The 15,958-nt window shown below is 31.2% G+C and overlaps 1 protein-coding gene across 3 annotated transcripts; it reads right to left on the bottom strand.

Annotated features, from left to right (window-relative positions):
- Positions 1 to 13,288: 13,288 nt before the first annotated feature.
- On the bottom strand, positions 13,289 to 15,652 carry LOC142521401 (uncharacterized). 3 transcript variants are annotated; one of them, XM_075624606.1, is made up of 6 exons: positions 15,437 to 15,652; positions 14,515 to 14,622; positions 14,319 to 14,404; positions 14,164 to 14,224; positions 13,740 to 13,826; positions 13,289 to 13,510 (listed from the first exon to the last, which is right to left on the bottom strand). In XM_075624606.1, exons 2-6 carry the CDS (start codon positions 14,593 to 14,595, stop codon positions 13,418 to 13,420), a joined length of 408 nt encoding a protein of 135 aa, XP_075480721.1. In that variant the 5' UTR covers positions 14,596 to 14,622; positions 15,437 to 15,652; the 3' UTR covers positions 13,289 to 13,417. The 3 variants fall into 3 exon arrangements, with proteins under 3 accessions (XP_075480721.1, XP_075480722.1, XP_075480720.1); XM_075624607.1 differs by having other exon boundaries at positions 15,452 to 15,652; XM_075624605.1 differs by having other exon boundaries at positions 14,515 to 14,639; positions 15,452 to 15,638.
- Between the last annotated feature and the right edge of the window lie 306 nt (positions 15,653 to 15,958).

Raw genomic sequence — 15,958 nt, 5'->3', positions numbered from 1 at the left:
TCAAGTAGGAAAAATTTAATCGCTAGATCTCTCAAACAATTCATTTTCAGGAGGGATAACACAAGCCCTTTGTGTTTCGTCGTTGCTCAAAGTTCGCAATTTAGAAGGAAACAAATTATCTGGAAAAATACCAGATTGTCTCATGAAGTTTGAGATGTTACACGACTTGAATCTAGGAAACAATAAGATGTCAGGCACTATCCCAAAATCCATAGGACTTCTTAGTTCATTATCATCATTGAAGTTGTATAATAACAGTTTCTCTAGACAAATATCTTCTTCATTGCAAAATTGCTCACAATTAGTCAAAATCGATCTTTCTTACAACGAATTTGTTGGAGATGTATCGGAATGGTTGGGAACACGCTTGCCAAATTTGAGAATTCTCATATTACGCTCAAATAAGTTGAGTCGAAAACTGCTTACACAACTCTACCACCTGAGCTCTCTTCAAATATTGGATTTGTCAAACAATAATCTATCTGGTATATTACCTCATTGTTTCAATATTTCACTGTGATGACTACCAATAGACGGGTGGAAAAAAAAAGTCTTTTCCAATTATATCAGGCAAGTGACCGGAAAGTTGGTTGTGCTGAAGTTGTAGTGTCTTCATAGCTGCTATGTCACAGTTAGGCATGCTTCCAAGTATATATTGTATTTCTCCCTCCAATTTATTATAGGATAAGTCCAAGTTTTGCAGATCGCACATGATTACTGCGATTTTTTGTGATATTTTTCCCGAAAGCTGATTGATGGATAAATCGAGGAATTTTAGGGAGGTTAGATTGGCTATGGATTCAGAAATCGTTCCATGCAAAAAGTTTTGTCCCATGTTTGCAAACTCAAGACTGTTGCACAGGTAAACCCAATTTGGTATGGCTGTATCGAATCTATTCCATGAAAGATCAATGTGCTGAAGCTTAGTGATGTTGCTACTATTTGGTATAGGACCGCTAAAATCACACCCTCTTACATTTAGAAAAGTAAGCTCTCGAGTTGGAAAATCCAAGTTGGAATGGTAGCATTTCGAAAACTATTGATGGAAAGATCAAGAACCGTGAGAGAAGAAAGGTTTACATGATCTAAAGGAGCAATCATACCAAGACTGCAAGATCGAAAATTTAGCTCAACTAAAGAAGGGAGTGTATTTATAACCTGCAACCAATTTGTAGCTATGGCGAGATCCACTTTACTCATGTCTAGGTGCTCCAGACACGAAAGATGAGACAACCAATCAAGACTATCAACCTCCAATAGATGGTAAAGAATGGTTCCTTGAAATCCTGAGTCAGATAAATCAAGATAAACCAAGCTTGCGAATGACCCAATAAAGGTTGGGATCATGGTTCGCAATATCGGTATCGTTCCGGCAGTTCCATAACCAGAACTTCAATGGCCGATACAAATTTCCTACCTGGAAAGGATGGTGCTCTGAAGCTCCGATAATCACTGCGATAACGGTAGAACGGCCGTTATATAGGAAAGTAACGGATTTTGGCTATAATCGGAGAGGAACGGCCGATTTACCCCATTTTCCTAATTTTGCACTAATTTTTCCGCCATGTATGTCGGAGAAAGGTGTGTGTGTGGGAGGGTTTATTTTGTGGGCATTGCCCACACGATATGATGGACGGTCAAGATTTGCCCATATATATGTAGGACCTATTTTTTTTTTTTGAAATTGTACGTGTGACAAAATCTTACCTGTTGAAATGAAATGAAAGTAGTGCCCACATTGGTAGAATCTCATTAACCGGGTGGGAGAGAGGAAGATTTGGACGCCAGGGGGAGAGAGAAATGAGGGCCAACTTTTTTCTTTTGGTTTTCTTTTCCCCTTTCTCTCTTCAAATTTTTATGATTAAAAAACATGATATCAATAGTTTTGAAAATGATTAGGGATCAATTAACAATTTTGGTAAATATGTTAACAAATATTTAAATAATTCTATTTTATCTTTCAAAGCTTTTACTCAACTAATTTTTTTTTAAAAAAAACATTGATTTATTCGAAATTAAAATTGAATGTATCCATTTATGAAATGTGGGTAAACTAGTTTTGATATATATATTATCTATATTATTCTATACTATATTATTAAATTTGAGATACTTAGAGTAACTATCTTTTAATATCATTGCCTATTTTAATGTCATCGATTGTAAAATATTGATTTTAGTTGAAGTATTTTAATTGATGTTAGATAATATATAACTCTAAAATAAGCTTTGAAGAAATTTGATTCCAATTTAGGTTAACATATTTACATCCAATTGAAATTTGTTCAAAAGTTTAATTGATTATAACCCAAAACTTTCTTGATAGTATATTTCAATTTTGAGAGGGTTGTGAAAATTTCGATATATAACAAAGATATTATCTGTGATTCAATAACGTGTAGTAAATAAAATTTAAAAAATATATTTACTATCTTGTTTTCATCAAATAATCTATTTAAATGATATTTATTTTGACTCACACATTTTTAAATATTTTTTCAAAATTTTCAATTTATATTAATTTTAAAAAATATCCACATCGTGACCGTTCCGTGAAATGTCATGAGAACTGGAACGGTGATTTCCACGACGGTCTCCGCGACCGCGATTGCGAACCATGGTTGGGATTCTTCCTCCAAAATAATTATGGCTCAAGTCAAGAAGCCTAAGATGTTTCAAACTGCGCAAATGCAATATAATTGTTGCTAATAGATAGTACTCTTATTGCGTAAAATTTTGCTATACTAATTAAAACTAAATGATATTTGGACAACATTAGCATTAAAAAGAAGTTTATGATTTAATCATAACAGCTAAATGTGGATTGTGAATGTCATTTATGGTATTTCTTGTATCGTAGGGTGTGAGAATCGTGGGCAAAAAATTGTATGAGACGATCTCAGGGGTCGTATTTTGTGAGATGGATATCTTATTTGGGTCATCCATGAAAAATTATTACTTTTTATGCTAAGAGTATTACTTTTTATTGTGAATATCGATAGGGTTGACCCGTCTCACAGATAAAAATTCGTCGTCTCACAAGAGACCTACTAATCGTGTGGGTGTACCACATCACTTGGCTGGTGAACTCGGTAATTTGCCATGTTTGGGGAAATCAAAGCGTGGAATACGGGTGATCTATATTTGTTTTCCAATACATGGATTGAGTTTTTGTTCGTTTCGCGATGCACCTAATTAAAGAAAATTAATATCTAAATATATAGCACATCCATAACGTAAAGAAATTCCCCAATAAACACTACAAAAAAAAAGGTTAAAACCGTCGCCTAAAGGGTTAGGCAACGGTTTTAGTGACGGTTTGGTGGTCTATAACCGGAAGTCGTGTCGCCTTCTATTAGCGACGGTTTCTCAATAACCATTACAAATTAGCGACGGTTTTTGATAAACCGGCTTACTTTAGTAGGCGACGGTTTTATTAAAAACCGTCAACAAAAACCGTCGCTATAATATCGATGGTTTATCTTATAACCGTCGCTAATCCAACCGTTTTTTGTACCGAAAAGAAATGGAAAAAGAAACGAAAAGAGAAGTTGGAGAACTGATGAAAATGTGCCACCATGCCCGCTACATGTCCACTAACTCTCCTGTGTTGTCTAAAATCATTACCAGTCCTCCTTGCTGAAGCATCTCTAAAAATGGTGGCATTTCTACGTTAACACGTCAACTTCGAACTAGTAACTCAGTTTCCTTTTCTCGTTCCTTTTTTATTTGGCATTCGAATAGAGTCAAGAGCGATTTCTTTACTTTTTTTTAATGCACCAAATAAAACTTTAAATACAACAAATTCGGATTTTATGTAAAATTTTAACAAAAACTTTCATCAGTTAAGAACATATTAAATTTAAAATTTGGTTTGCTACATACTATTTTTTGCACAAAATTTGTGTAGATGCGGATTTTCAGGTGCAATCATTAATACAAGAAATTTTTTTTTTTTTTTTGGCGTAAACAGTGTAGTTAAAGTCTGCTCAAAGACAACAGATAAAAATCGTTGTCTGTCTACTGCAAAATCATTGTCTTGACTTAGAAAGAAACGGTTTTGCAAAACCATTGTATTTGATTTAGAAGACTACGATTTTAATTCGTTACAAAACTTTAAAAATTGTGAACATTAAATTTGACTGTTATTTGTAATATTCCAAGCTAATATGAAAGCAAAAACAAGGGAATTGAAAAAAAAATGATGCTGGAAAAAATAAAATTCTTATCATTCACAAGGAATCTAAAATGAACTTGAAAACACAATGAGAGTTTCTTGAAATCTATATATATATAAAAGCAGAGTTTTGCTTAAAATAGAAAGTTCCCGTCAAAATGACAATGCTAAAAAAAAAGATATAGATATAATTAATCTCGAAATAGGTATACTGCAATAAATGATAACTTCAATTATTATTTGCATTGATTATATCAATTCTTTTTCTTTTACTAATTCAAATTTGAATTTTATTATTTTTATATCAATTTAAATGTAACTTATTATTTTCTTTACCAAGAGGCTACAATTTTTTTCCAATTTTTTTTTTTTTGATATAGATGTATTATTTATATTTTCTTTATTTTATGGGGTTCACACATATATGAAATAATCAAGCGTCCGATCATGAAAAGAGTGAAAAATATTTTCAAATAATGTCATATATATATATATATATATATAAACATAGTTTTTGTTCTATTTAAAAAGTTTCCGCCAACACTAATATGCTATAAAAGAAAAATAGTTGATAATTATTAATATATTGACCTATCATATTAAATATTAGAAAAAAATAAGAAATAAATATGTAATGAAATGTGATTTTTTTTCAATTTATTTTTTAAAATTTAAATTTAAATTTGATGTTCTTTGAAAAGATAAACTACATTTAAGTATTTGCATAGATTACATCATTCTATTTAATTCCAATTATGTTTTTAAGTTGTATGTTATTTTTATAGGGTTAATTTTTACTACTCTATATCATATTAAATAAAATATCAAATTTTAATATAATATTAAGTTTTTCAACTATTTTAAAAAATGTCATTAATTTTTGGTATATTAATTGTCTGTGAAATGTTATTATTATTATATATCTTAATAGAACTTTAATAAATGTATCTTAATAAAAATTTAATTTAAATATTTTTAACATTTTCAAAAATTAAATAAATTTATTCATCTAAATAAGTGACATAAAAATTAAATTTTCAAAAAAATATTTATTTATTATTTAAAATTTTGATAAACAAATAATATATGATTTTTTAAATATTTTTTATTTTTTATTTATTAATAACAGTTTCACTTAAACAAAATAAATAAGTCAATTTAATGACATAATATTGTTATCATCATTTGAGTGTTATCTCAAATGACATAAATATTTTGATATGATAACTTTTTATAATAATATTTAAAATTTAAATATATTCATTATATTATATTAATTATTTTAAATAATTATTCAAACATTCATACTTACTAATTTTAATCATTAATTATATAACTCAACACTCCGTGCATCGCACGGGTGAAATGCTAGTTGAATGATAAAGAAGACAAAATAGTGGAAATGCTAAATTGAGAAGCCAATAATGAAACAAGCCAAAAACTTATGTGAGACGGTCTCACGGGTCGTATTTTGTGAGACGGTCTCTTATTTGGGTCACCATAAAAAAATATTACTTTTATGCTTATAATATTACTTTTTATTGTGAATATAGTTATGGTTGACCCGTCTCACAGATAAATATTCGTGAGACCGTCTGTCTCACCAGAGATCTACTCATGAAACTACTAGGACGACAAACTAGAAATAAAAAGAATTTGAACATTGAAAATTGAAATTTTCAATAATTGCTCGATAATTTTTTAGTTTGACGTTTTGTTTGTTTGTGTTGATTCTCCCCTTGTTTTGTTCATTCCCCACTCACGGGTTCTACTTCACACGATCTTCATCGGTTTGTTTCATCGTACCCGTGCAGGCAGTGCCTGCACGGGCAATGAACGGCCCGGATCACTCCACATGAGTGATCCGGGCCCACCTCCATGTAAAGAAAAAAAAAAAATTTGGCTCGAAAAAATCCGAGCCGTTGGATCGACCCCTGCAGGCAGTGCCCGCAGGGGTAGGGTCGACCGAACCTCTTCACCCACTTCACCAGTTTGAGTATTTTCTAGTTGTCAGACCAATTCAAATTATTTGAATAATTGATGAGCCTCCTCCATTTAATTGTCAACTAATCCATCTTCTTGGGCTTTTGCCAAAATAATTTTAGCTCAAAACTATTTTTGTCTTATGTATAGAAACCTCAATTTACATCAAGAGATCTGCATATAATTTCATTTTTATGCGATTTATATATGAAAATCGTGCAAACAAATATATGGTAAGATACAATACATATATAATATATTAAAATTATGTTTCTTTTAGCATTAGCATTACACGTGGATGATATTTTTTAAAAAAGAAAAAGAAAAGAGAGATTGTATCGTTTAAAATATTTGAGTTTCAAGCTTTATGCATAATACAACTTCTATCAAGACAAGGGCATGCCTTGCGACCACCTTCACACTAGCGCACCACCCGATCAAATTTTGGCACCATCACGACTTGAACTCGAACCAATTGACTTTTAACATGCATATGAGTTTCGAACCACTATTACCCTCGTCATAGCAGTAGATGACATTTTTCTTCGCTGCTCGACATTGTTAAGGGAGTTCTCTAACTACCTTTGTGTTTTTATTGTTTTAGTTGAGCATCTAATTTTTGTATCATTGAGGACAATATTAGATATAGGTGAGTGATAGGGTATATAGTTTCTAGTTTCCAATTTCTTATGTATTTTGATTTCATTTTTTGTTTCAAAAATAAAAATACAAAAAATAGATAGTGAAATTTTTTTGGTCCAAAAAATATCTAATGCTCATTTGTTATCTCTATCTTCTGAATCACAAATACTTCCAATATGAGTCTATGAAAAATTGATGTTTTTTTTTGTGTGCATTGATGTTGCATTCTTACTATTGCATTATGGATAGTTTCTCTTAATGATCGATTGAAAGGCAAGTGTATGAGTTCTAACACATATACCATTTTTTTTCAGTGAGCTTTGAGACTACGAACAATCATTATATAACGCTCTGTTCTTTTATTATGCGTTGGTCATGCGTAGTTGATTTTTCTAGAAATTGCATTGTTATACAAGCTTTTGTTAACACTTTGTGGTGAATTATGTGCATAAAAAAATAATAAGGGTATTAGGTTAAACCATTTTCTTTTTCATCATTGTGTTGTTCTTGCTAGCCTACCCTGATTCATAGGCAGCTTGTGAGCCAAGTTTAAAGCTAAGCCTTTTCTTTAGAAAGTAACCACACTAGAAGCCAGGATAAATCCTTTTTGTTGATTATTCTTCCTTTTTTATTCTTAAATTGGACAATCATGTAAACTTTTCACATAAGCATCATTTTTCTCCAAGACAATGTGAATTATTGGGATTTAGTTATCCAAGCACGAATTTTTACAATAATCGTCTCGATCTTAAAAAAACACGATGAAAACAAAAAACAAAAAAATAGATATATAAAAAAAAGAGAAAAAAAAAAGGGAAAAGAAGTGCTAAAGAAAAGAAGAGCACGAAGAAGAAAAGTGCTATTATATTTTATAATGAGCTTGAAGAGTTTTTGTTGTCACCAGGATACAACTTTTTTTTTTTTTGAAAAATGTGGTATCATTTCTCCAATTCCATTGCTCATTGTCTCATTTTATCCTACCTTACCTCTAGCCATAATACAACCCGTTTACAGTCCTTTTTTATTATGCATTTTAATACATTCATTTGGTAGAAGAGACTTGATATATTTGCAAGTCTGAGGTAAAAAATTTCAATGTTTTAACATGAGAGTTATTTGATACATATCTCAAACACTTATTAGATATTAATATGAACATTATCATCTGATTTATTTTAGAAAAAATAATAATTTTGTCTGGCTCACTTTATGTTTATTATAGCTCACTTTGCTCGTAATGTTTCCCCTAAGTTGTTCGATAGAAATTTGTTATCTTCTGTTGTTTTGTACCCGTTATTGGTATAATAGAGATTTCTTTTGGTGGACTTCGGTCGCATGATTTTTCTGTAATTTGGGTTTTGCAAGTAAAAATTCTTGCGTCGTTTTTCATATGTTTATTGTCATTATTTATATAAATATCGTGGAAATAATTTGATTCAAAGTTATTGTTAGGAAAAGAATCAACATTTCCGCTCTACGAGAAGAAATTTAATTTGGCTATCTTTTCCATCCGAATCTTGCTCAGACAGAACGAAAGGTTATGAAGCAGCAAGTCGTTCGGAATGTGAGGGGAGCTTTAAAGAATCACAAATTACAAGTTCAGATATTGGCAGCGGTGGATGCCTTCATGTCTAAGGGATCTAAAGGCTCTAGTAGCAGTGGTAATAGGAAGAAAACTTAATATTTTCGTGTAAGAGTGTACACACGTTGAGTTGGCTTTGAGTCGGAAGACATATCATGTTTGAGCTCGACTCGATTCGTAATTTTGTTGAAGCTCTAGCTCCTTCAAGTCCTCAATTGTTATTCTTGATAGACACAAAAGGAGTTACAAGGAATCTTTGATGACTAAAATCTTTCCATAATGTTTTCATTATTATGGATTTGGATCCTCTACTGTGTTGAAAAAGCAAAATTTGATGCTGTGTTTTTTTTTACGCGAGATGATCACGTGATCATCTTGTGGACATCACACCATTTGAGATAAATTTAAAAGATTGTCAGATTAAACGAGATGATCATGTGATCATCTCGTGTAAAAAATACACTTCACCAAATGCTGTGTTTTTCACACAGTAGAAGATCCAAATTCCATTATTATACCATCTATCTCATAAAAAACATCTTTTTCAACTCGCACTAATTGTTGACTTGTGAGCGCCTGCCAAGCTACGCCATGGGTTACTTAATTGGTGAAGTCAAAAACATCTTTTTCAACTCATTACAAATAATAATTAATGCTTGTTTTCTTGTTGGAATTGAAATGTTTCAAGAGGTTAGGTTTTCATGAACTAGTCATTTATTACATTTTCACTCAACTTCAACGTAATTTTATTATAAGATTCTTAAATAAAACAATAAGAATTTTAGTAGATCTATTCTGGCGGGTCAACCATGTTTATATTTATAATAATAAGTAATATTTTTAATATTAAAAGTAATATTTTTTTCATGAGTGATCCAAATAGGAGATATGTCTCACAAAATTGACTCGTGAGACGGTTTCACACAAGTTTTTGAGCAAGAATCTTAATTCAACATTTCTATGTCATATTTTGATTAGGTAATTTGCATCCTTCGTGCTTTGGAATTTAGATTGATATTGGATGTTACAATTAACGAACAATCAATAATTCAAAATTTTATAATTTCTATTCTTATTATTTGAACATATATATAAAAAAAACATGTTAATTAAGACAAATGGTTAATCATACAAAAGGATTTGTAGTAAAGAAGAGGACGAGGTCCAATCAGTGGATTAGCTAAATATTAAATATTCCCATTATTTTTCTTTAGATTTTCTTTAATTAGCACTCATCCCTTATCTTATGGGCACCAAATTACTTGTCCATATCATCCATATATGCCCAATAAAGTTTTAGAATATATATTATTAAATTAATTTAATGGAAAAAGGATAATATATACATAAGCTAGTGATAGTTTTTATAGTGCTATGTGATGCATGATATGGCAACATGTCTAAAATATTTATAATGAGAACGGTGATCGAACCAATTTATTTTGTCAAAACGATTCAATTGGACGGTCAGATCGAAAAACTGTTATATTATATAAAATAATACTATAATTAGTATATAATATATTTAAAATTTTAAAATCTTAAATATGTATATAAATAATAAAAATATATTTATCAAAATTTAAAATCTAAAAAACATGCATATAATCAAATATAATAATATATATTATTTAAACAAAAAAATCAAAATAAGCTCTAATATTTTTAAAATAATCTTTTTAACAAAATTTAAATCTAAATAATCATATATATAACTAAAAATATAATTTAAATATAAGAAATATTTTTTAAAAAAATTAAGAAAATATTCAAATTCTTAAAAAAAATTAAAAAAATGGTGAACCGGTCAGATTGATTTATAACTGGTTCACATGTCCGACCGATTCTTGACTGTTCCGGCCGGTTTGATCGTCAAAACGGTTTTTAAACTAGGTTCAGATCGGACACGTGGTCGGTTCCTGATCAAACCGGTTGAATCGGACTGTCCGGTTCAATTTTAAAATCAATGTAAATAAGCTCGAGAAACAAAAAAAAAGGAAAAATAGTTTTTTTGGTTGTGTATGTTTGTCTCTTTATAATTTTAGTATGTTATAGTATCAAATTTCAGTTTTAGAACGCTTTTTTGTTTTTTTTGCAATTTCAATCACCTTGAGAAACAAAAAAAAAGAAAAAATAGTTTTTTTGGTTTTGTATGTTTGTCTCTTTATAATTTCAGTATGTTATAGTATCAAATTTCAGTTTTAGAACGCTTTCTTTGTTTTTTTTGGCAATTTCAATCTCTTTCCGACATTACGCTAAAATGAAATATATGCAACGCTGATGTGTCGTTGCTGTGTGTAGTGTCATATAATTACACTTATGCTGAGAAAAAACTAAAATTGGCCAAAATCGGTATGTGCGTGATTAAAATGAAATTTAATAATGTAGAAAACTAAAATGACAAAATTACAATATCAAAAATATAATTTTCCCACAAATCTCATAACTTTCAAACTTCCCAAAGAGAATATATAAATTAATGAACTTGCTTATATTTGGCTCTTGAATTGACCACAACTTGCAATTAAATAAACATTTCTCTATTGACTTTGTGCTCATAAGATGCTATTGTTTTTGTTTCAAAAAAATAAGATTCTATTGTTTTTAGTATGTGTTGAATTAAATTTAATTGAGTACACGACTCATATTCTTGGAATTTTAAAAACTTGACATGAGAGGTTTTTGAGTATCAGATTAAAATAGCCTTTGACTAAAGAATATGTGTGCAAGGAAAAATTCAAAATATTATTATTATTGTACTTTAAACATATATTCATATTAAATGTTGCATGTATTTATCTATTTATACCTATATGTACAAAAACTTGTATGAGACGGTTTCACAGATCGTATTTGTGATACGGATCTCTTATTTGGGTCATCCATAAAAAATACTATTTTTTATGCTAAGAGTATTCCTTTTTATTGTGAATATCGGTAGGGTTGACCCGTCTCACAAATAAAGATTCGTGAGACCGTCTCACAAGAAACACGTATACCCGTATACACACAAATAAAAGAATCATATATAATACAAAAACATCATTATTATTATCATCATAACAAAAAATCATATCCTATTAAAGTCCCCCCACGCATGCAAATCCAATAATAATTCACAGCCCTCGAACAACAAATCTCCCCAAAAACCTCCAAGCTCACAAAGATAGAAAACGATAGCAAGAATCAATTCTCCAAGAATTTTTTTTTGAAGAAAATCCCACTAAAACATCGCAAAAGGAGAGGGCAAAAAGAGATATATATATATATATATATATATATATATAAATTCATTATTATTTTTCTTGATGGCAGGTTTGCAGAGATCTGCAGTATCATTTAGGAGACAAGGATCCTCGGGATTGGTATGGAACGAGAAGCTGAATCAGCTCATTAATCAACAAAATCAAGACGCAGCGGCAACCGGCACAGGATTAAGGATCGAAAGGAGCCGATCCACAGGAGGAGAAAAGGGTTTCAGCTCCGGAAAGGTGACTTCAACCGCTGAGCCACCGTCTCCTAAGGTTTCTGCTTGTGGGTTCTGCGCCGTCGCTTTCGGAAAACATGATCAAAAGAACCGCCATCCGCGGCCACCGAGGTCCGGTAAGCGCGCGATGTGATTTTTAGATCATGTAAGATGTAAAATATTTAACAGAAACTGTTTTTTTTTTTCCTCTTTTTCAATCCCATGGGATGATCTTGTGTTGAATGATGCTTTGCTAGTTTCTTTTTGATACTGTCTCAATTGTTTTTAGCTTTGTTTTTCCTTAATTTTCAGTGAAATTATTATATATATGAATCTATATATATTATTCCTTTGTTCCTTGGGCAATATATATGCTTGTTAAGTCAAGATCTTGGATCCATTCAAATCTTTATAGAGAATCATTATTATTAGAATGATCACTATAAAAGTATATGTTTCAAAATAATTCATAAATTTAATCACAAGATAAAAGTTTCCCTTAGAAAAATTTAACACAAATATATTATATTTGAATTAAATTATTTCAAACCTGTATGAAAATAATTCTAATTTCGTGATATATTTAATTTTTAATGCAAATTTTAGAAGCTGCATTTTAAATATTATTTAAGATATACATATATTTATTTATTTATTATTCACTAAAAGTAAGTTTCGTATGAGACGTTCTCGTTAGAATTTTAAATAGGTCGAGTAGCGTCTTACTCGGAAAAATGAGAGTGGATGCTCAATGAATAAAAGAGTCTTTGCAAGTTAGGTTTCATTAAATCTTAAGGTTGATATCTAGTGGATTCTCATTAGTTCTTCAACCTTATGTGTTCTTGTGGTTAATCATTAATTACCTTTAGACTTCAATATTTCGTATCCTTTACAAATTACAATGGAAGAAATATGCTACGTAACATTACTGTACAAGGCCATAGGTTTCAAACATATTTTCCTTCAATATCCTCTGCCCAAATCGTCAATCTTAATCTGTACGTCCCAATTTTATTTTATTTTATTTTAAAAAAACTTCAAATTTGGGGATGCACAAATGTTGGACGACATCAAATAGAATGCTTGAAATTCATATAATTGTTGAATGATTTTATATTTGGTGAAGTTCAAATCTATTTTTTTTATTGATTTAGCTAAATGGATTTGTAATAGCTAAAGTTAACAGTACAGATATATGGCATACACGGTTGAAGGCACGCGACTCCCTTTCAAAGGGATCCTTCGCATCGGCACGAGCTCGCCCACACACACATATATACAGACAGGCGCACATAGACATAAATGTCAACAATTTGGGGATGTGAATTTTGATGAACTTCACAAAAACCAACGTATTTCATAGCAAAAAATGGTAACAAAATGAAACAACAAAAGATCCTCGTGTAGTTCTACAGTAAATAAGTAATAGCTGATGCCATATGAAGAATTCTTTATAATTTATTGAAGAGTAATCACAGTATTGAAACAAAAAGTTCAGAGCAATATAGGTTTACACAGCAAATCTGACTCCAAATTAATATGAGACTTCTCAAATATGAGGAAAGCTTCATAGATATTTTCTAGCAAGGGCTCGAACTTTCGTGTCGAAATGTGATGAAGTGATGCGACTCCCAGGAAGATAAAGGGGATTGAGAACAGTCTGAAAATAACAACACAGCAATCATCAATTTCGCTCGAACAAATATCTCAGCACAGAAAATAGGAGCAACTCGACACCTTAACTTTATACTCTAATTTCCTTTATTGAATTTTGTAGTATAGAACGATGACAAGTAGCATATAGTCCAGTTACTTAAAGCGAGCTACCATAAGACTTCATTAGGAATATAAAGCAGACTTCAGATATACATAGTGCATTATAAACTTGCCTTCATGTATAACTCATGAACCTCTTGGAAGAAGCTCTTAATTCCATCATCATTACGAGGATCGTGGAGCAGCATCAGTCGAGTATGTATGACCATAATTGGTTGAGGAAAAATATAAAGTGAATCAATGACGCTTACTAAAACTGATTCGATATAATCAATGCCCACTAATACCAATGGGGAAAGAGATAAATCAAGATCCACATCAATCAAAACAGAAGTATAATGAAATCCAACTCAACATGAGAAAGCTTGTAGCTTGAAAATTTTAAGCATCAAAACTGACATTTTATTCATATTTGGGAGCCAGATCCTCTACTCGCCCCATATTATACAGTAAACAAAATAAGCATCATAATCATCCACACATTTTCCAAAAAGGATGCACAGGATTGAGCTAATGAAAAAAAAATCAAAGGATATGACCTGCAGTTACGTGTACAGACACCACCAAATCATCAAATCTATCAATTGCTTTCAGAAACCTACTTCACAAAAAAAAGGGACGAGAGTGCCGACACCACAAATAAAATCAATAAACAATGAATTTTTTCCAAATTAATCATGTAGGTTTCTCACATAGCACTTGTAGTCCACGCCACATCTTGAACAATGTCTAAAGCAGCATCTAATATGAATTGGTGTAGATGAGCAACATCCTCTTTCTTCAGATCTCAAAATTATCAGAATAAATCATATTGTGTGATGCCATAATGGCGAAAATGAAATTTTTAAAAAAAATCTAAACTTGATGGGGGATTGAAAAGAATCATACTTTGGGAACTGTACCAACTTCAGCTTCGTAAATGGGGATATCATTTTTGCTTACTATCATGAAGCACGCAGTACTTGCCATCAATTTCTTCCTCTTCTTCTTTGTCTTCTATGAATTTAGCTTCTCTGTAAATATACTAATGAGTGGCCAGCAAACATGAGCATGGCGAGTAATTTTTATATTGCGCCATGATATATATAGACATCTCTAATTTGCTATTTTATAATAGTGGAGCATATTAAAATAACTGTTCTGATACCAAAATGTTACACCAAAAGTTCCTTCAAAATTTGCCTCAGCATCATATGTTCTTTGTTTGCTGCGTTTCTGCAGCTTTCAAAACTAAAATAAATAACTCCGAGAGTCTCAGATTTTCTCAACTTTTCCCAACAATCTCTCAACTGCTTCACATCGCCTTTTTTAATTCCCTCTGTTCCCTTAAGTTTCTCATAAACTGCATTTATTCTCTCAACAAAAATTTTTCCTCTGTGTTTCAACAGATTCGAAGAAATTAAATCTAAAACCAGAAGCATCCCATTTCAACTTTCTTAATCCCCCTCCCACCACGGTGTTGTTGGCTAAGCCATTGTTTAATTCAAACACCCATATTAGATATTATAATTATAATGTTTTTAAACTATTCATTCAACCATGGCACTATCAAAACTAGGATTCCATGTATCTATTCAATTAACAAAATATTGGTAAATACCTCAATTCAAAGATTCCTCATTTCCAAATCTTGCTGAAAACATAAAATATTTACTCAGCAAACAAACACAAATCTTTATCAAATGCAAATGACGACTATAACTTCGAAAGCCATTTTACACCGTAAAATCAACCATTTCTCCCGATTATAACATCCAATACACCCGAATCAAGTCCTCATTGATCATAAATCCCTAAACAAAGAAACCACAAATCGAAAACTCACCTGAAATGGGTTTGCCAACACCACCTTGGGCCGTACCTTTCCGCCCTTCGTTCTAGTGTGCTTCCTTACGCCCGGTCGGGTTTTGGGAAGAACCGGACTCACTTCCTCGGTTGGCTTGCGAGAGTTGGAAGCTGTCTCCCCGAAAATTCAGCTGAAAACGGATGTGCAAGACTAAGAGGCAGTGGGGTGGGCCTGCTCCATTTCCATATTAGCTTTACTGGGCCTAAAATAAATATGGGTTTTGTATATGGCCCAGATATAAATTGGTCCACAGCCCCATGGTTTGGATTTCGACTTTTTAATATATACTAGTTACTGTGCACACGATATGCGTGTGCGTATAATATTTTTTATCATTATCAATGAACTAAAGTGAAATTTGACAAATTATGGAGGGATTAAATTGATAGTTGAATTGTTGAAATTAAAGAAAAAAGTGTGTGTTAAAATTTAAAAAAAAAACAAAACAAAAAACAAAAAACAAAAGTGATATTAATATCATATAAG

The sequence above is a fragment of the Primulina tabacum genome, chromosome 12, assembly GCF_025594145.1.
Source record: "Primulina tabacum isolate GXHZ01 chromosome 12, ASM2559414v2, whole genome shotgun sequence".
Classification (NCBI taxonomy): Eukaryota; Viridiplantae; Streptophyta; class Magnoliopsida; order Lamiales; family Gesneriaceae; genus Primulina; species Primulina tabacum.
This window is presented reverse-complemented; position numbering and strand designations above follow the sequence as displayed.